The 20472-nt window shown below is 41.1% G+C and overlaps 4 protein-coding genes and 1 long non-coding RNA gene across 5 annotated transcripts; 3 read left to right on the top strand and 2 right to left on the bottom strand.

The window, feature by feature from the left end:
- Positions 1 to 1639: 1639 nt before the first annotated feature.
- LOC108011419 (motile sperm domain-containing protein 2) lies at positions 1640 to 2728 on the top strand. The gene is made up of 3 exons (XM_036816429.3): positions 1640 to 1906; positions 1971 to 2456; positions 2519 to 2728. The coding sequence occupies exons 1-3, from the start codon at positions 1819 to 1821 to the stop codon at positions 2668 to 2670; spliced, it is 726 nt and encodes a 241-aa protein (XP_036672324.3). The 5' UTR covers positions 1640 to 1818; the 3' UTR covers positions 2671 to 2728.
- A 195-nt stretch (positions 2729 to 2923) lies between these two features.
- On the top strand, positions 2924 to 9658 carry LOC108011446 (motile sperm domain-containing protein 2). The gene is given in 7 exon segments (XM_017076582.4): positions 2924 to 3360; positions 4112 to 4597; positions 4781 to 5010; positions 7737 to 7809; positions 8027 to 8130; positions 8194 to 8526; positions 8587 to 9658. Coding segments are annotated over 7 exon segments (1971 nt in total). The 5' UTR covers positions 2924 to 3269; the 3' UTR covers positions 9241 to 9658.
- Positions 9659 to 10206: 548 nt separating this feature from the next.
- Positions 10207 to 12305, bottom strand: Rcc1 (Regulator of chromosome condensation 1). Its single transcript, XM_017076581.4, has 4 exons — positions 12214 to 12305; positions 12095 to 12153; positions 11324 to 12022; positions 10207 to 11265 (listed from the first exon to the last, which is right to left on the bottom strand). Exons 3-4 carry the CDS (start codon positions 11985 to 11987, stop codon positions 10391 to 10393), a joined length of 1539 nt encoding a protein of 512 aa, XP_016932070.3. The 5' UTR covers positions 11988 to 12022; positions 12095 to 12153; positions 12214 to 12305; the 3' UTR covers positions 10207 to 10390.
- A 2736-nt stretch (positions 12306 to 15041) lies between these two features.
- Positions 15042 to 18171, bottom strand: vers (versatile). Its single transcript, XM_036815853.3, has 4 exons — positions 17811 to 18171; positions 15747 to 16132; positions 15555 to 15682; positions 15042 to 15499 (listed from the first exon to the last, which is right to left on the bottom strand). The coding sequence occupies exons 1-4, from the start codon at positions 18042 to 18044 to the stop codon at positions 15105 to 15107; spliced, it is 1143 nt and encodes a 380-aa protein (XP_036671748.3). The 5' UTR covers positions 18045 to 18171; the 3' UTR covers positions 15042 to 15104.
- Positions 16307 to 17531, top strand: LOC108011435 (uncharacterized). Its single transcript, XR_001767534.4, has 3 exons — positions 16307 to 16466; positions 16539 to 16959; positions 17021 to 17531. It is a non-coding gene; the product is annotated as an uncharacterized lncRNA (long non-coding RNA).
- Positions 18172 to 20472: the final 2301 nt, after the last annotated feature.

The following is a 20472-nucleotide window of genomic DNA, read 5'->3' as shown; positions in this document are numbered from 1 at the left end:
TGATTATATTTGATTAATTTATCTAATTCAAAAATTGTCACACCAATAGAAAATCAATAATTTAGCATTATTGAATGTAATATTGGCGTTTTGAATTGACATAACATTATACTCGCATACAATTATTATTAAAGCTCACCCCAGTTGGTTAACAAAATAATTACTAAGCCGTTTTCCCAGTAGTCGGTAACGCCCATATAAAATGCAAGTTAGGAACTTCTGGGCATAGGCTGAAATATAATAATTATTATAATAGAAAACCTGTGTGCTCTCTATTTATATAATATAGCAAATATAAGCTTGTTTTACTTTAAATGTTTCTAGTTTTTTTATTGTTTTACTTATTGGCTTTTCTCAAAGGTATCTTTCTTGGGATCACTTCTGGAGTTGGTTCGTTTGAACAGTGAAATGAACCAATGTTCTATTAGCTATAAAGGTATCTTTATGACTATCGATAGGAGCTAGGCATTAACAATAACTGTTAATTTAGAATACTGTTAATAAAGAAATAATAGCATTTATTAGTAAATAAAGTAACCGCAATTATTTCACTTAATACCTTATTTTAATTCGTAAGTCTAAGTAATAGACAGCTGAAAAAATGTATTACCCACGCAAACTAAGTTCGCTTTGCTTTTTCACTCATATATTAATTCTGTTAGCCAAAAAGTACAATATCAATAAAATGAACAACATTAATTTGAGCGATAACAATAATACAATAGATTAAATTACTGATATAATTGCCTAATACCTAATATCTCTCTATCTGGGTAATAATTAACTGGTACAAAATGATTGATAGAACTAATCACGTAAGAAGTATAACAACTTTATTAAATCATATGTACATATATGTAACAGAAAAAAAACAGAACGTTGTTGACTTTTCACGATGACAATAATAAATATATCCACACATTTTAGACTTTCACGATGACAATATTAAGTTCAATTACTACAATTATTGTATAGAATACCTTTAACCCTTTCCAACTAGGCAATAAAGCAAATTGTTTAGAATAGGTTGATAAGATTAACTTTTGTGATTGATACACTCTTGAAAATAAGTGGTATTTTCGTCTCGTTATGAAAATAAAAGAAATTACGGTAATTATCATCAGGCTACCCATTAAATATCCATTACAGCCACCGTAATCATTGACTTGTCTTTGAAGGGGAATAAATGAGCTCAGTAGACTAAGCTTACTATATCGAATCAAGACAAGCCACAAAGAATTTCCACACCCCCAACCAATATATATATATATCATGTAGGAAGTCAGTGGAGACCTCATATAAATCGCAAAGAAAACCACAGGAAGACCTATAAAGACCGAATTCCCGAAGAGTCGCCTGCACGAACCATAAACATTACCAGTTCCCGAGTTTATTCCGCTTATCGCAATTGACTGGGTCCCCTTCGTTTTACCCCCCGGATTGATCTGCGGGTAATGTGTTTTTGTTTTTTTTTTATATTGATTAAAGAACGGGCGGCAGTGCGGTTGTCTTTGCCTTTGCCCCCACCCGCATTGAGTCATTTACATGATCGTCCGGAAAACAGAGCACAATTGGAGAACAAATAAAAACGCTCTCGGCAAGCGAAACGTTGAGCGTTTGGGGCAGAGTTGGCTGTCAGTCGTTGATTAGCCCGCTCGCTGTCCAGACATCCAGCTCCCAGATTAAGAATATACAAACTTCCTCCCAGAACTCGGAAAAAACTTTTCAAATAGTGAAGGGGTAGATAAGGAATTGATATAAATTGAAGTCCCACTGCAGGGGATACTTCAGTTGGTCTAAGTGAATCCAAATAGCAACATGCCTTCCGATCAGGAGCCCACCGCCGAGCAGATTAGCCAAGTCAAGACTAGCATTCTTGAGAAGCTAGAAAAGGAGCCCCCAGCAGGTAAGCTAAGGCAATAAAATCAATCACATCTAATCTGATTTATAAACGTATAATTCCGAAACAGTGCCTTTCCATCCCACCGATCTTAAGCGCATTACCGATAGTGACCTTTGGATCTCTAAACTGTTGGAGGCATATGACCTTGATGTAGAGAAATGCATCACTAGGTTGTGGGATAACCTCGCCTGGCGCCAGAGCTTTGGAGTATATGACTTAAGCGAGTCGAACTTGAACCAGGAATACCTCAACGATGGCTCTGTCTATGTCCACAACAAGGACAAAGACGGAAACCCCTTGCTGATCCTCACCATTAACAAGCACTCGAAGAGCCGAAAACAGGAGGATCTCCTGCGTATTCTTGTTTTCTGGATTGAACGACTTCAGAGTGACAGCAAAGTGGAAAAGGTTACCCTTTTTATGGATATGACTGGCAGCGGTCTGAGCAACTTGGACCTGGACTTCATCAAGAGTATTATTGGAGTGTTTGAGACCAAATATCCATACATTCTTAACTATATACTGGTGCATGAATTGCCTTTCTTGTTAAATGGTATGTTTTCTGTCATCGTTTTTAGTAATTATAATCATAATTTGTTTCTTTTTTGTTATTAGCTGCCTTTAAAATTGTCAAGACGTTCCTGCCCGAGAAAGCTCTAAAGATCCTGAAAGTGACCTCCAAGAAGGACATCGTCCAGTATGTGGATAAGGACAACTGCCTGAAAATTTGGGGCGGCAATGATGAATACGTTTATAAATTTGCCTAAAATTGCCTTCAACTTTGTATGATAGTGTAAATAATAATACGATATTTATTGACCGGAATTCGCCGTTTGTTTGAGCACTCCAGCGAAAAGCTTCCAAAGCTTTCGGTAGTACTTACTTCCCAACCAAGTATTTGGAGGTAATTGTAATGCAGGTGGTATCTCCCACACGATCACGTTCCATTGCAGCAGTAGGCGGGTGGGTGGATTGCCCTTTTGGGAGGCCCATTATAGTACCGCGGAGAACCAGGTGCTCCACATTCGATCCGCACGCCAGCCGACTGCCAACGATCGCGGCGATATATGTATCTATATCCCCCGATCGTGAATAGCCGCTGTCGACACCGTTAGTCGATTATTCAGTTAGCCGCACACGCTCGTGGAACGCACTTGGATAGCTCGCTAATTCCCGCTGTACAACCTGCCTTTTGTACCTTTACCTGTGCTTCGAGTCAATCAAATCTTATCGCAGTGAAAGTGGATTTCTGATTAGGAGTGGAGCGATAGGAACACAGTACTAGGCCCTTCGATTGGAATTGTACTTCGATGTTTAGTCTGCCCACAATTCTTGTTGAGAACGAGTGCTAAAACTAGCTGGCAGCATGGGCATCAAGGTCAAGGAGACGACATCCCAGCAAATTGAGGAGCTACGGGAAAGATTCAACAGCAAATATGCCTCATCACCCCCAGCAGGTGAGATAATCCAAAACACTCGACGGATACAAAGTGCAACGGTCGTTAGCTGGAGAGTCTAATAAATTGTGTGTGTTTCAGTTTATGGCCACGTATAATCCCATAGTTTTAGTCGATAAGGAGTAGAAATATAGCAGTGTTCTGTTAATAGTTTGTTTATATGATTCATTCGGTTTGGCTTATTTGTAGTGCAAATTCTCCAATTAGTGAGTGAATAAATTAAACAGCCCTACCTAGCCAAACGACTCAAGTGCACTCGAATGAAAGCTTTGAACTTGAGACCTGAGCTACCTAAAGAGCTATATATAGAAATGGCATATAGTATATGGACTTCCGTACTACTGACAATCAGTGACAAAAGGTTAAGTAGCTGAGCTGGGGCCAAAGTTTAATCCAAACCGATTATTATATTAACTTATGAGTTTTTAAATTTTTAAATGTTGGTTCTACATTTCTTTTAAAAAGAACTTTACAACACACCTTAGCCAACAATTTTACTCCATGTTGTTATCAAAACCTATTTCTTATCTTCTCGGAATTTAAATTCTGGCACCTCTTAAGTAAACAGAGATTAGAAAAAAAAATTGCATGGCTAAACACCAAAAGAGCAGAGATAAGAAATAACAGTTCGTGACAGATTGTATTGTAACTTAGGCAGAATGGTATTACTTATGCACACTGACCTATCTCGTTAAGACAGATAAGATTCCAATAATATGTATCTTTATTATCTTACATGATCCGCTGCCAGCACCCTTCCATCCAACCGATATTGATCGCATTCGCAACGATCATCTTTGGCTGCAGAGATTCCTGGAAATGCATGATCTCGACATGGAGGCGTCCTTCAACAAGTTATGGGAGACCTGTGTCTGGCGCCAGTCCTATGGGGCCAATGACCTCGAGCCAAGCCAGTTGAACCAAGAGTATTTGAATGAGGGATCGATTTTTGTGCACAGCAACGATGTGGATGGAAAACCCCTGTTGATATTCCGCGTTAAGCTGCATAGTAAGTCCAAAAATCTGGATGAGCTGATCCGTATCGTAGTGTACTGGGTGGAGAGAACCCAGAGACAGCAACACCTGACCCAACTGACCATATTCTTCGACATGGCTGGGACGGGATTGGCCACCATGGATCTGGACTTTGTTAGGCGCATTGTGGAGACATTTAAGCTGTACTATCCCAATACCCTGAATTACATTTTGGTATATGAGCTGGCCTGGGTGCTAAATGGTAAGGAGCAAATAAATATTCCTTATACATAAAATCCAATTACTGACAATACCTTGTGCGATATCTGACCTAAAACTTGTTCAATTCTAAAACCCTTTTGTATTGACTTTGCCAATTGATTTTTGCCTACCTACCATTAACCACTAACCGTGACCATGACCTTTTCTATATCCCCTTTCCCAGCTGCTTTTAAGGTCATTAAGGCCCTGCTGCCACCAAAAGCGGTCGAGATTTTGAAAATGATATCGAAAAAGGACATTGGCCAGTACATTACCAAGGACAAAAGCCTGGCCATCTGGGGTGGCGAGGATATCTACGAATTTAGCTTCGTGCCGGAGGCCAAACAGGTTACATCCAAGCCACTGGCTGCCAATGCCGGCGATGATGAGCAGTTCGCGGACGTGGACAAGAAGGTGAGTTAGGGGGTTCGGGTGGGAGATACAAATACTATTGCCAGGACACCACCAACAACAGAACAAATCTCGAGCGGTATTCGGCTGTGGGGCGTGTTCCTTGTGACATGGCTGCACCCGGAAGGAGTCGGTCCTTCGGTCCCTTGGTCGCCTAATTGCTTTTTTCGAAACCTCACGCGAGCCACCTTACGGCGCTCTCTCCATAATTGATTCACATTCTTGGGACGTATTGATTTAGGGTGCGCTGTTTGCGTGTCCTGCGTGAGTCCCCAACTGACCACTAAGCTTACCTAAGCGAGGGTCTGACCCATTACACTCAGGGATTAAAAGCGAAAGATTAAAAAAAATATTTGTAGTTTAAAAACTTGAAATCGGAACTATATTACTAGTAATACTTTTCATATTCATTATGTGTCCATGTTAAATTTGTATATCATTTGGGGCTCTATTTTCTTTTCAAATCCTTTTAATATACTTGTGACAATAATTGTATACTTTTGAGGGCAGGTTTTAAAAATAACTGTATTCTTGATATTGTTGTAATTATTGTTGTATTCAGAAAGCAATCAAAAACTAGAAAACTTTAAAGTCTTGATTTTTTAACATTATGGGTGTTGCTTTCAACCCATTATTTTCTCTTTAATGTACAGTTACGACCATGAAAATAGTAGTGCAGTATGTGTATGCTCAGATAGTCAGGAAATGCATTAACAAAAACATTGCTCTATTTCTATGGAATATCAATTTTATTTTTAATTTTACCATTTTCCACGCTTTGATGATTTTTTCTCAGTGCATCTGCTCGTTTCCCCCGCAGCAGTCTGTGGGCAGAACATTACGACCGCTATTTATAGTCTTTTATTTGACATATTGCTAAACTTTCGGTTTCTGGCTTGGGTCAGTGGCTAGCGGTCAGTTCGAGGCCCGAAGCGTTGACCCGAAAAAAGTAGAACACCCATTGTCACAGGGATTATAACATGTTCTGTGTGTGTGTACTTGTATCGTATGTGTAAATGATTCCCAGAGCGAATATTATCCGGCGACTCTAGCATTTTACCCACACCCACTCGAGAGCACACACCCACACACAACCACAACAGCACACCCACTCTCTGTTATCACACCCACACGACGTCATCATCTAATGCAACGGCACTTTCATTTACAGTTTCAGTTCATTTTGCGAGCCGGGCCAGGCCAAGCAACAACAGCTGGAAGAAGTTGATCGAGCAAAAAGCTCGAAGAGAGAGCAGCGGGAGAACCAAAAGCTCATCGCTTTTCGGTTGTGCTTTTTATTTAATTCACTTGAATTTCCACACTCGCGCGAACTATTCACTAAAACCCCATAAAGCAACCTCATTTTACGTTCGTTGTTTGTGTTCCAAACTTGTGCTAATCGTCATGGACATTTCCCATCTTTAATTGTTATTTTATATTAACAAATAAGCGGCGAGACAAAGGAGAAAAGAGAAATCGGAGGGCGGAAGCTGAGGCTGCATTGTTATTATACCAATTTGATATTCATTCCTCGAACAAAATGCCCAGGGTATGTGTGTGTGCGTAGTACGTGTTTTGTGTAAGGTGTTTCATACTCATTGAATTGTGCTCAAGAAATCTGTGTCAATCCTTCAAGAACCAATAAATCGTTAATAAACCTTTGAAAACCCCAAGTATTTACTGCTAATCAGACTTTATCCGGTTAATTATACTGAAAGTTGACTGTCTGTGATCATGATCATGTGTGCGTTACGTGGAAGCCCAAACAAAAGCACAACAAAACAACAAACCCGAAACGGATCGAATTGACTAGACGATTACTTCACCTTGCATATTTGTCTTTGTGCTAAAATGACAACTGTTGTTTATTCAGTTTAAATTAAAGAGAATTTGTTGTTTTGTGTCCGTTTGAGGTTTCAGCTGTAAAAGTGAACCAGTAAACTGGTTCCAGAAGGCTTAAGCCCAGATTAAAGGGCAAGTTAAAAGTTTTAAAAAGTGTAACGTTAAATGGTAAAAAATACGGAAAAGTGCAGTATAAATCATGAAAAAACGTTTTAAAGAAGTTTCGAACTAGTTGAACCGAATAATATCGGTTTTAAAGGCGAGCCTAACCCTTTTTACGAGAAAAACTTTTTGTTCATTTAATAATATTCAAAACGGAATTAAAGCGCTAACGCGTTTTGAGAATTCCCTAATGCGAAGCAGGGTAATCCACCGTTTCAGGGTTGCCAGCTGTTTTTATTGTGGTGGCTGCAAAACTAATCTCCAAGGGTCTAAAAGTCCGGCTTTGGCTATATGCTATATGTTTTATATCTCAAGTCGCAGCACGGTTATAAACTATCTGCGGAATCTGACTAATGTGACCGATGTCTGAGCCCGGGCGTTTCAATTACGTGAGTTGGAGATTACATCCGAAGGGCAGCGATAAGGGCGGATAAAACACCCAGATGAAACTCGTAATTGCAATGCATACGAAATTTAAAAGACCCGCAGCAGACAACCTACATCCGGCTGAGAACCAAATCAAAGCAACTCACCAAGCGACCTCCGGTACAAGTGGAACCTTCGCCAATAATGCCAGCTCAAGGGGGCCAAGAATAGTGGGGCGGCCCTTGTGAAAATGGCACCCAAAAGCACGTTCGGAGGGGGCTGATTAAGAGGGCGGCGCCAAACTATCCTCTACCCACCAGAATAGACGGTCATTTGAACGAGTTCTCTTTAATCGACAGGTCACCTTTGCCAATACCGCTCCCTTGGTCCTCAAGGAGTCCAACATCAACGAGATGCACACTCCATCCGAGGGTAAGAAATCACCCCATAGTTATTTAAAAACCCCTAAATCTATCTATCTGCACTGCTCATTATGTCACAAATATACACATATCGTAGCATCAAGTCGCCTCATTTTAATTCGTTATCCCAATTAAACAAAATTTTTTGGTCCCCACCAAAATTGAAAATATTCTAAAAGTCCCTACTAATACCGAGAGGGGGCCCTTATATTGCTTTCCTTGATTAGGCATGTTGCATATTAATCCCAAGGAGTTTGTCAACTTTAATTCCAAGAATGCGGAGGCCACGCTGAACCTCAAGTCGATAGCCACCTCGGCTGTGACCTACAAGGTGGGTGAATCCTCTACAGGTCCAGACTCTTCCATTCCAGACTAACTTTCGCAACCTTTGCAGATCCAAACCACATCGCCGGAGAAGTTTCGTGTGCGACCACGTTGCGGCATCATCCAACCCAACCAGGAGGCCTCCATTAATATATGGCTGAAGACAGAGCACCAGCTGAGTGGCGAGAGCAAGGACAAGTTCCTGGTGATGGCCATGTTAGCGCCGGGCGGTGAATGTGGCGGCTCCGATGTGGCCGAGCTGTGGCGAAACAAATCTCCCTCGGCGGTGGACGTGGAGCAGCATCGGTTGGTCTGCCGCTTCGATGAGAACAAACCCAAAGCGCAACCGGATTGCGCATCCAAGGCCAGTAAGGCCAGTGTGGACTGCAAGAAGTCCGCTGTGGTGAGTCCCCCTACTGCATTTAAAGCCTTGAATATATTAAGTAATGCATCCTAATTCCAGGGACATGACCCAGCCTCGGCGATGGAGCGCCAGTTGGCGTTCACCCAGAATCTGCAATACGTGACGCTGGCGCTACTGTTGCTGCTGTTTGCGGGCTTCGGATTTCTAATGTACCAACAGTTGGGACACCACGCCTCTACCTGCCCCAAGGCGACGGCGTATTCGTGCGCCAAGCGCAAATAATATTTACTTTCACCGTGTAATCTGACCAGGCAGGAGCTGAACGATGCCGCTCGCAAAGGCCACAATAATAACGATCACGACTGCGACTGCCCAGAGCTGGAGAGCTGCGCTTGTGCTTTTGATTTGATGGATATGGGTCTGGATTGCGCCGATACGATGGACCAAATTGACGGCGAGTGTCTTGAGGCTCTGATTCAGACGCATCTGCAGCTGTGTCGCAGCTGCCAAGGCATCGGCGACCGGCAGCTGGGCGGCGTTGCTGCCGGCGGGCATCTGCTGGGACTGATCGCCTTCGCAAGGAAGCTGGTGCGCGTCGTCCTTTCGCTATCGCTGCTGTGCGGCATCCTGTTCGTGAGCTTCTACCTGGGCAGCAACTACGGCGGAAACTGCACCACCACCACTACCATCACCACCTCCCTAGCCACAGTCGACTCAGGCAGAGGCAATCGTCAGCCGTGTTACTACTCGTAGTCAAGCCAAAACCCACACCTATATAAGCCAGGGTGGTTCGATTTGTTCACCAGAAATTGCAATTTATACCATTCTGTATGTCTAAGCTCCATTTCGACCCTTGCCAGGTATTTTACAGTGCAAGTAGGGAAATATTAAATCTTTTATACCTACTTCAAAGGCCTGCATGAAATTAGACTGGTTTTTCTTTCCAAGAGGACGAAGACGCAAACATCAAATTATAACTAGTTTCTTCAAATTGTGAACATATACCCTCGCTTTTGAAAATATTTCCATTTTGTGTCCCTACGAATCGAGCCACCCTTAAAATATACACATTTATAAAGACATATTTAGATCTATGTTAAGAGTAACAATTTCGTGTTTCTTGATATTGTTTCGAGTTTCAAGTAAATGGTATCCCATGCTTACTGCCCAACCCTTTGTAGCTTTTTGTCGGCTAGCTCCCATTCCTCCCCGCCTGAGCCAAGAATTTCTAGTACACTGTGAGTAGGATATATATTTGTAAATTATTTAAACAAACAACCGATGGTCTTATGTCGGGTTCAAGTTGATTAGTTTGTAAATAAATCTCAATTAAAGCCTTGTCACACTATGTAGGGTTACCTAACGAGAGAGGCAATATCCCGATTACTCCAAAAAAAAGTGTTTGCACTGGGTATATTGAATGTGTTCATTTAGCTTAAAGTATATAAATAATAAATTCTGAGTAGTACCGGAATTTAATCCCATCCCAATACCGAACAACTAACCAAGACCCTACTTTTCCCCACTTCTAGTTGCATATGCAAAACCTGTAATAACACAGGATTAAGCCAATAACCACATAACTTCACCCTAGTGTAAATAGGCTTTTAGTTTAATTTTGCGTTGAAATACAAATTTACTACGACTTCGTATTTCAAGCGAATGTAATTAATAAACATTTAGTTGGGTTGATAAAGAAGTTTTTATCGTTAGGCATACTTGTAAGATTTAAGCGGGCATCTCTTTATCAAAATTATAAGAACTTAACAGGATTCAATTAACGTATAATAGGCAAAACTTCCGATCTATCTTACGAATCCTTAAGCGTTAGATAAGCGTACGGGTTTGTAACTTAATGCGACCAAAAACAAAGTGGGAAAAGTCAGCGTTTGTATACCTATTCTTATGTCTTTTTGCCGCCTCGCTTAACAGCCGGCTTCTTGGCCTTCTTGGGAGTCGGAGCCGGAGTGGGCTCCTCTTCAGCCTCCTCGACGGCATCATCTTGCGGCGGAGTCTTGTTCTTTTTACTGCTGCTGCTGCTGCCAGACGCCTTCGCCGGCACATTTTCCTTCTGCTCCAGCTTATCCGGCTTTTCGCCCTCCTTGTCGGCATCATCCTGCGGAGGTGTCTTGTCCTTTTTATTGCTGCCGGAAGCCTTCACCGGTACATTCTCTTTCTGCTCCTGTTTATCCGCCTGGACCAAAAAGATTGCGTGCTGGCCACCGCCGGATGCGAGCAGCATGTGCTTGTTCTGTGTGTTCTTGCTGACGACCACGACCGGTTCGAGTTCATCGTCGCCATCGCCAACGCCCAGTTGATTGTTGACGCCGGAGCCCCAGGAATACAGTTTGCCATCCTCGCTGATGGCATAGGAACAGATTTCGCCGCAGCCCACGGCCACAATCCGGTCAGTCAACTTCTTCACAAGCGCAGGCTTCTCCACAACATCCTTGACATCCCCCAGGCCCAGGCGTCCGTACTCCGGACGACCAACCACCGAGCACTTGAGGTCCGTGGTCAGGACGACAGTGTGATGCTGTCCGCCGGCAATATGCTGGATATCCTTAAGTTCAGTCCTGATGGGCGTCAGTGCGAACTCCTTGCCCTTCGTCTCGTGAGCCAGCTGCTTAAAATTGTTCAACCCCGTAGCCCAGATGACCTGCGTCTGCGATTCACGCATGAATGTGCAGTAGTTGGTGGCCCATATGGCCTCGAATGGTTTGGCCCGCGTGATGAAGACCTGGGTGGGCCGCAGCAAATCGCGCTTGCCACGGCGACCTACAAAATGATATAGTTTAGTAAGGATGCCTTTGTCAGCGTATTGACCAAGACTTACTCTCTCCGGAGATGGAACGTTCCGAGAGCCGGCCCAGTTGGCCCTGCTCGGCACAGCCCACGGTGAAGACCTTGCCCGCGGTGGTCAGGATGACCAGGTGATCGGAGCCGGAGGCGATGCTGCAGCAGACAGTGCCCTCCATTAGATCGATGGGCGTACGCTTGTTCCCATCGATGGTAAGGCCCATGTTGCCGTGAGAGTCCCTGAACGAACCCCAAGCGAAGACGCGACCATCCTCCAGCAGGCAAGCGGAATGAGAATCGCCCGCCGAAATGCACAAAGCCTTGCCGGGCAAGTCGATTTGTCCTGGCTTGGCTTCGCTGCCATCCTCGCTGGTGTCGCGACCCAGAGCTCCTTCATCATTGCACCCAAAGGAGTAGATGTCTCCTGTTTTGGTCAGCACAAGGTTGTGCATGCCACCGGCGGAGATGTCCACGGGATCCGGGATTCCAGCCACCGGGCTGAGACGCTTGCGCTCCAGGATGTCCTCGCCGAGACCAAGCTGTCCCACATCCCCGTTGCCGCAGACCAGCACGTTGCCCAGAATGGTCCTCCGTTTGGGCAGCTCCAGATGAAAAGCGATCCTGGCTCGCTTCGCCTTTGGCGGCTGCTGCTCCGACTCTCCGGCATTATTGTTGTTCGTCAGGGCCTTTCTGCGCGGCATTTTATCTTGTATTTTCACAATTTTTGTCTCCGAAACTGGGAAAAATGTGTATTTAATATATAAGGTTAGGGACGCCGATGATGCCGTCGATGGTTTCTTGCACTCACAATGGAAATAATGCCGGTCCTTGGTTCTGCGGGAGTTCCACGTTGTCTGGATGGTGTTGCTACGGAGGTTTTTCGGCGAGTGAAAACACGGAATGCAAGCCAAACAGATTTCGACCTACCTGGGTCGAAGAAAATGCGCGGGAAGCGGCGGCAGCTGGCCTTCAGTGAGCAGTGATGCCCATTCAACTTTTTTACCGGCAAATCTGGCATTTATCAGAGTCAATCGACGCAAAACAATCGAAAACAGCGGGCAGCGGGAAAACTAGCCTTTTTTAATTTTAGTTTTTAAGTTTGACTTGTTTAACAAATATACGTCGATATTACATCCATGAGCCTTAGTCGATGAAATTACATTAGTAGGATCCCTGCAGTACCATTCAGCGCTTATTGAGCACTGAATCACTGCAAAATGTTCATCACTGAGCGCTCAATGAGCGCACAATTTGTATGGAATTGAGTGCTTAAATTAACATAGGCATGTCCTAGGGTTCATCAGTGCACAAAAACTAGCACGCATTGAGCGCTTTTTTGAGCTCTTTTTTGAGCAGCAAAAAAAGCACACGTTCAGCATATGTTGAGCGCTCGATTAAGCAGCGGAAAAAGCACACAATCAGCACACGTTGAGCTCTCGATTAAGCAGCGGAAAAGCACACATTCAGCACATGTTGAGCGCTCATTCAAGCAGCGAAAAAGCGCACATTCAGCACACGTTGAGCGCTTAGCAGCAAATAAAATTTCAGTTGTAATTTTTATTTTTATTTGTTTATTTTAAAATTTGAGCTCGGGGGTTTTCGGTGTTTTTGGGGTCGCTGGCACCTCCTCCTCAGCATCTGGTGCCGGTGTTGCCTTTTTTTTGGTACAACTCAAGTTTTTAACGCACCGCATTGCCTTCTGCAGCGCCTTTTCGGGAGGCTCCGACGGCTCCACCAGGGCGATTGCATCTAGTACTAGAAAAAAATTAGTTTTAAAAATAAAACAAGACGAGAATAAAAACGAGTGACCGAAAGTAATCGTTATTTGTAAGATTTATTTATAATAAATGAAATGTTATCTTTGGCATTCAATGTAAAAATCTCAGAAGTCTTTTAAAAATTAAACTTACAAACAATAGTTACTTTCAGCCTCAATAAAAACTTACTTAATAAAGCGCGGACGAAATGTGGGTAGTCTGAGCTTCTTCTTGTTTGCAAACTTTTGTTTTCGGTCACTTGATTTATTTTATTTTGTTGTAAAAAATTATTCATGTATTTTTTTATTATTTATTAAATCATTTATTTATTTTGCAGATGCGGAAAAAAATACCAGTTTTCCAGGGACGGAAAATTAGAGATGTTTGAAATTTGTATTTAAATAGCCATGTTTAATAACTTACACAAAAAAAAATTGTGCTTTAATGTTATTAATACAAAAAAACATAAGTTATAAAAACATAACATCTCTGATTTTTGGTCCCTAGGAACTTAGCACTCAATAAGATTTTCAAATTTTTTCACAGATTCATTCATTTGTTTATTTATTTATTTTCACGTTAAAAAATTATATTTTTCAAAGCTATTTTTTTCCGCCACGTGTTTTTTTGGGAATCTTGTATTATCCATTTTTTTAATGTACATTAACTTGTTTTTACTCTCACTGTTTAAATAAATATTGGTCTGCGAAAGACTTACCTGGGAATCGTATAGGTTAGGTATCACTTTTAAACCACTGGTTTATTTCATTTAACTACGTTAATTGCGGGTATTTCTAACTCGTAAGTAAACTCAAGTGAAATAGACGAAAAAAGTCGCGTGCCTTCCAGAAAAACAACAAGCAACAACAACAACGGTTCCGCTAATCCGTTGTTGTTCTGTTTTTTTGGCATGTCCCGTTTGGTCTATGCATCTTGCACATAAAAGCAGGGTATTTATAGACATATCCGACTATGCAAATCGTTATATAAAAATATATTTTGAAGACTTCACGTATTAATAAATAATATTAATAAACATATAAATTTTTTTAAGAAGTACAAATATTTTAAAACAGAAACCTATTATTTTAAATGGTTGTTTTATCATTTACGAACAAATGTCGCATTATTCAAAAGGCAAGGGTGCACAATAGTCTATATATTTTAGTTTCTGGGCCTCCTTCCCTTCACACGCACTTTTCCGTCTGAGACATGGCGAGAGAGGGAGGGCCCAAAATTACTTTTTGTGCGTTCTCTTTGCGGACCCGACTGAGAGCGCGTCGCTTTGCTGCCGTTGCGCTCAGCTCTGCCGGCGTCGCTGGCTGCTCTGCTGACGTCGCAGTCGGCTTCGTGATGATTGGGCGCTTAACTCAAATGTGGAACTGCAGGGATGGAATAAAATTTAAGAAGAGAAAACATTTTCGAATGGGCCTTACAATACAAAGACAGGAGCCATGTGTTTGCAATTGTGCAAATCCAATGCGGAAGTGATGATTTCTTTAGTCAGCTTTTTCTAGTTTTTCAGATTTTTAATAGTTGATTCTACCGTATTTCCATACTAATCTGACAGCACTGACCGATTAAAATACATAAAAATAAATACAAAATACCAATATACCAGGTACAGTATTCTAAACAAGCGTAGAGTGCTTATCGGAACGGTGGAATTTAGAATAATTGAAATTTTGTCCTTTTTGGGCGCGTATTTCAAAAATGAAAATAAATAAGAATGTCGCAGAGCAGTGGTCAAAATTTTGAACCAGCCCATACAAAAAGGACTGTCAAATTAAATTTACAACAATGCCGCTTACAAAGCGTGTTCCAAAATTCGGTCCGTATTGTGTAAGGGAAAGGAAATTTAGGACGACTATTTTTTAAAATCGTTTCCGTTTGGGAGGCATATTAAAAATACCGTCACAGGGGTAAATGCTTCTTTGATTTTAACTTAACTAGACTGTTTATTTCGATAAAATTATAACTGATGCAGTACACAAAATATTCAGTAACATCTTTGTTGTATATTCATCTGAGATAGTACAAACCGCTTTCTATTAATAACACTTAATTTGACTGATTTTTATGATTAAGAAAATGAACTATATCTTTGTGGAAGGAGTTAAGCTCTAGCAGAGCTTCTTTCATCACCTGCAGCTTTTCTCGCTCGATAATCAGTTTCTCCTCTTCTATTTGAAGGATTCTCTCTGAATGGCTAATAGCTATCTTCGTTTGGGTGCGATATTTTGAGATGGGTGACGGGGATCTTTGTTCCAGCGGTTCATCCTCCTCTTCTTCTGGCATGTCTGGGATAATTGGCGACGGAGACCGCGCTCTCTTCCTCTTTTCCTTCGTGTCCAACTGAATTTCGGGTTCATCCCGAAGATCTTCAGCCATGGAATCATCATTCATCGAAGCCATTTCCTCATTCTCAGATTCCCCATTGCTGAACAGCGCTTGTTCTGTAAGCAGAATTTGTAAATAAAGAGTCGCTTGTTTCTTACTATATAGGTTTACCTGGATCATCGATCATTATATCCTCAAACACATTTACGGCTTTAGTGCCAATTAGGAGTGCCTGAAGTCTGTGGAAGTATTCCCACTTGGATGGAACTCCAGATTCACGGACTCTCTCAGCTTCTATACTGCAAAAGAATGTGTAAAAATTAAAAAAAAGTTACCTTTAAACCTTAAAGCCTGTAAACTTACCGATACTTTCGCGACATATTGTCCATTTTGGTTTTGACTTCCGTGTGACTCGGCCCAAACTGGCTCATCTCCTTGGCCATCTGCCGGTAGATAAGGATGTTCTTTGCCTCGCCGCGGAAGTCCTTTATATGTTGCGCCCAAACTTGCAATAACATTCTTTCGGCATCCTTTTTCCACACGTGACGATCCGTTTTCGTGTAAAAATCCTCAAATTTCTCTTTAACTTGTTTTTTGGTAATATGGGTTCGAACGACTGGTTCAGCGGATTTTTGCAACTCGGTAGTCTTTGATACTCGTGGAGCTGGCGGCTGCTCCTCCTCATTACCAAGCAGGGCGTGCAGGGGTCTCTTTAAGCGTGGTTCTGCCTTTCGACGTTCCGTCGTCACCTTATGAAATTAACAAGTTTGTTTATTTTTGTGCTTTACTCTGATCAACAAAGAGGATGTGATATAATATAATCTTTAAGGCATCCTTTTTTTCTGAATACTCGGAGTTGCAATGCAAATGTCGCATGTTCTGCCAACCCAAAGTCGGTCACACTTCTTTAGAATTCTAGATTATATACCCTCAAACCAACATTATCTGGTCATTGCGGAAGTCATATTGCAACCAACAGCTTAATCATCCGCGCAATAAATTAAAATACAAAACATTACATATAAATATTTAGTAAATATACTTCTGAATCTATTGAATTATGGAAAAAGACTGCGGAGTATGGTAAATATCTTAACATATAACCGTAAGATGTAATTTTTGTAAATCCGAGAGGTAATCTCATCTCATTTTCAGGGCGCATAGAGCATCTGCACTGCGTAAAAGAGGGCTTTTTTCGGATATTATTATTCGAGTTGAAAACTCCGCCTTCCAATGCCACAAGATAGTTCTGGCCTCGGCATCCGAGTTTTTTGAAATATTATTACAGAAAGAGGGTTTAAAAACGGGGGAAGTGATATTGCGGGATACAACACCACAAGTTTTTGAAATATTTCTTGATTTCATATACACAAAAGATAAATTTCCATTGAAGCAAACCAAACCATACTTATTGCTGTCTCTTTTAAAGTGTGCAAATATGTGGCTGGCATGCGAAGTTCAGCAAGTATGTGAATCAATTCTCTTAGAAAGTACTATGGAACCAAAGCAATGGATTCAACTTTATGCCGTATCATTTCTTCTGGACAATAAATCGTTAATGTCGCACGCCGTTGGGGTAAGAATGTTTAGCAATCTAATCACTAATTTTGTGCTAATGATAGGCTTAACCCTTACAGATATTACAACGCCATAACCATTTCGACTGTCCGGAATTTATGGAATTGGAAATGGACTGCTTTGTAGAGTATTTTTCGTGTACGAAAGGTTTGGATCAATTGAAGCGCTTTACTATTTTAGATATGTGGATACAAAAAAATATTCCAAAGGAACATAGGGTTTTACACATGAATAATGGGAAAAATGTCCAAAAACGTAATCCAAGTTCAATCACATCGGATCATGATAAGATTACTGTTCTTCTGGATAGCATTGACTTTGAGAGAATGTCTTTGGATGATTTTTACACAGGCCCTGCAAAGTCAAATCTTTTGACGGAATCTGCCAAAATTGAATTAATGTATAAAATGGCCAAAAAAAGAGGCCCCGCTCAATTGCATATATCGAGATGCAATGGGTTCCAATCGAGATGCAATGGGTTCCAACCTTCTTAAAATTAAAAGGTATCTTTCTTTCTGATTTCTCTTTAAAAAAAACAATAAAAGAGATTATTTTGCCCGAAGAAAATTATTGCTACACTTGTGTTTTAGTATACTGTATAAGACACAATTTTCTAGATTTTTAATCTAAGTCGGAAGGTATTCTCTGCTAGTTTTTAATAGAACTAAGGGCTCTGAAAATTACTGAAAAATTCAAGTTACATCTGTACATCAGAATATTCCAAATTTAGTAAGATATTAGCATGGAAGCAATGTGGTTTTTGAACATGTGGCTCTTCAAGGGAATGCAAATAACTTCCCCTTTAGATACAGTAAAGGTTCATATGCCTATAACGAAACCGAGACTCACTTCATCCGCCTGGGAATCCTCGGCCAGGAATACGGTTTCGTAGAACTTCTCGTACTCGGATTTTGGCGGGAACGTTCGCTGCGCCTGGGCACCTATGGGTTTTTTCTCTCCGCCAAGACTTCTGTTGCGATTGTTCTGGGCAATGCGCTTGCTCCTCGGTCCGATGATCACTTTCCGGGAATCTTGGGCCACCTCCTTGGCACTGGCGCTAGCTCCACTCGTTCTCGACGGCATTGCGATGTGTTCCTCGATGTCCTCCACTTGGTGACGCCAATTGTTTTTATTTTATTACGAAAATTGTCTTAAATTCTTTTGTAATATCCTCGCGTTTGTTTTCGTCACTAGAGGTGGAACAAACCACGATAATTACTCGATACTATCGATAAGAGCTGAAAAATGAGTTTCCAACACTGACACTTATCGATAGACTAACATAGATATGTGGCAGCCCTGGATCGGGTTGGCGGGAAAATTTTAAAATTTTATATGGGAATAAAGAAAAAAAGGAAGGAAATGTAATTAAATTAAAATCTTATATGGGAACAAAGAAAAAAAGGCAGGAAATGTATTTATACATTATTAACAATTTCATTCATGCAGAACCACATTTTTTGCTTGTATTGACTAATGTTTAAGGGATTCTTTGTTGGTGGAAATTCTATCGACTTCGCTTATAAAGTGAGTTAGGTTTTGTACAATTTTGAGATTGGTTTAGTTTTCTGTGTTAGATACAACCCTTAAAAACATTAAAGGCTAGTTAATTGGAATCAATTGTTGGAGTTGCAATTGCTCCAGATGTTTTCCTATGTGGATTTCGCACGCACTTTTAGCTAATCACAAGCTAGGTCAGCCGGCATTTGTATCTGCATCTGCAACTGGAAACAGCATCTGCATCTGCATCTGGGAACGAGCCCAAGGCAGAGCGGACGACAACAATCAGCGACAATTGCCCAAAGATTGCGGCTAATGGTTGGCCGACGCACGTCGTCGCATCAGACAGAAGGTGCCTGTGGGAGATTTTCGACCGGTTTTCGATGATTCTCCTGTCTTTCGACTCTTCCAGACTTCACACGGAGAAAAATATCACCAAAAATCGTTTAAATTTAGCACTTTAGAAGGACTATCTCCTAAGGGGTACATTCCTTTATACAATAAATCCATATAAATGGTGTTATTGTATTCTTAGATAAATTAAATGCTGAAACCAATAAAACTAATATTTACTATGTATACAATTAGAATTTCTGCAGAATTTAAAATTTATTGCGGATCAAAAATATATTTTTTTTTCTGCGTGGAGACTCCTGGCTCCTGCTCTTGGCCGGCTGCAAAATTTCGTGGCTCGTGCTCGGTGATTGCCAGCTGCTTGTGACCAAAACTTATGGTTTAGCATTTAACCTGTCACTTAATCGAAAAAGCTGCCCTCTGCCATCCAGAAGTTTTTTAATGACTCTTGGCTCGTGCTGCAGCAGCTGCTGGAGCAAGAGGTTCCACTGGTTCCCCACTGTTAGATGTCCCAGATACGAAATATTACGAGGGCAATTTTGAAAGAATTTAACAACCTATCAAACGCTCTTTTAAACACACTTTAGAATGTGTTTAAGCCATTTTTGGTTTTATCGAACTACACCAGCATTATACTCTTTGTGATATGGGATTAAGGAAAATAAAAAATGTATTATTTGCTGAAATCTAAAATTTATACTATTTCAAAGGCGTAAATAATAAAGTGATATACAATTTAGAAAGCATATTAAAAAGGACATTGAACAGAAAAAGGGGTTTTCAAGGAATACAAAATAGGTGTTAGATATATTTTAAAAAAATATATACATATATATTCCTATAAGTGTGAGTTTTCAACTATTTAAAACAATTAAATATAATGATAAAATCCTATACAGTGTACTTTTTCCATACATAATGGATTTATTTTATAAGCTGGCACATTCAATAGCCTATTCTTAATTTTACGGCCTGGAAACTTGTAACAATTTCCTCCAATGGGAAACTACAACTGGAACTGCAATTATGATGCCATGGACCATGGTTCCCCCTCAATCCCAATCCCATTCAGGCAGCAGCGCATAAACACGCTGATCCAACTGTCTTGTTGATCGTAGCTTTCCTCATTGTGTCGAGCCAACTTAATTGTTTCTTGTGGTTGCTGACATTGTTTCTTTTTTGCCATCCGTTTGGGAACCCCATCCCAGCTAAACAAAAAAAAACCGACAACTGTGGCCATGACTTTGTGCAACTGGCGACATCGGAGCCACTGTAAAGCACTTGGAAAAAAAATGAATACACATTCACAATTAACAAACATATTTAGAAATCTTAAAACAATATTTTCCTAAATTCAAATTATATATTATATAATAAAACATTTATAGATCATTTGAAAGTAGAAACTGTTAATCAATTCAGGAGACGGAATACATCTTTTTTTTCTCCAAGTGCAGAAACATTAACAACTTGCCGATGGCCCCTTGGCATCATTATGAGTCTGGCTCCGAAGTTGAGACTGGGCGAGACCTTATTTGTTTGGCGCATAATTTAAGTTAAAGCCCGTGCAAATGTCGCATTGTTGAATGTTGTCCGTTGCCTGTTGCATGTTGCATGCTGCCAGTTGCCCGTTCGCTTTTGCTGGCCTACGCGTTTT

This window comes from Drosophila suzukii, chromosome 3 (genome assembly GCF_043229965.1).
Source record: "Drosophila suzukii chromosome 3, CBGP_Dsuzu_IsoJpt1.0, whole genome shotgun sequence".
NCBI lineage: Eukaryota > Metazoa > Arthropoda > Insecta > Diptera > Drosophilidae > Drosophila > Drosophila suzukii.
The sequence above is the reverse complement of the archived record's forward strand: the minus strand, read 5'-3'. Positions and strand labels throughout refer to the sequence as shown.

Bases quoted from the DNA above. Each gene is read 5' to 3' on its own strand.
- LOC108011419 (XM_036816429.3), top strand. From the start codon at position 1,819: ATGCCTTCCGATCAGGAGCCCACCGCCGAGCAGATTAGCCAAGTCAAG. The intron at 1,907-1,970 runs GTAAGCTAAGGC...ATTCCGAAACAG, and splicing joins AGAAAAGGAGCCCCCAGCAG to TGCCTTTCCATCCCACCGAT. The intron at 2,457-2,518 runs GTATGTTTTCTG...TTTTGTTATTAG, and splicing joins ATTGCCTTTCTTGTTAAATG to CTGCCTTTAAAATTGTCAAG.
- Rcc1 (XM_017076581.4), bottom strand. From the start codon at position 11,987: ATGCCGCGCAGAAAGGCCCTGACGAACAACAATAATGCCGGAGAGTCG. The intron at 11,266-11,323 runs GTAAGTCTTGGT...ATCATTTTGTAG, and splicing joins ACGTTCCATCTCCGGAGAGA to GTCGCCGTGGCAAGCGCGAT.
- vers (XM_036815853.3), bottom strand. From the start codon at position 18,044: ATGCCGTCGAGAACGAGTGGAGCTAGCGCCAGTGCCAAGGAGGTGGCC. The intron at 16,133-17,810 runs GTGAGTCTCGGT...TAATTTCATAAG, and splicing joins AGGATTCCCAGGCGGATGAA to GTGACGACGGAACGTCGAAA. The intron at 15,683-15,746 runs GTAAGTTTACAG...ATTCTTTTGCAG, and splicing joins AATATGTCGCGAAAGTATCG to TATAGAAGCTGAGAGAGTCC.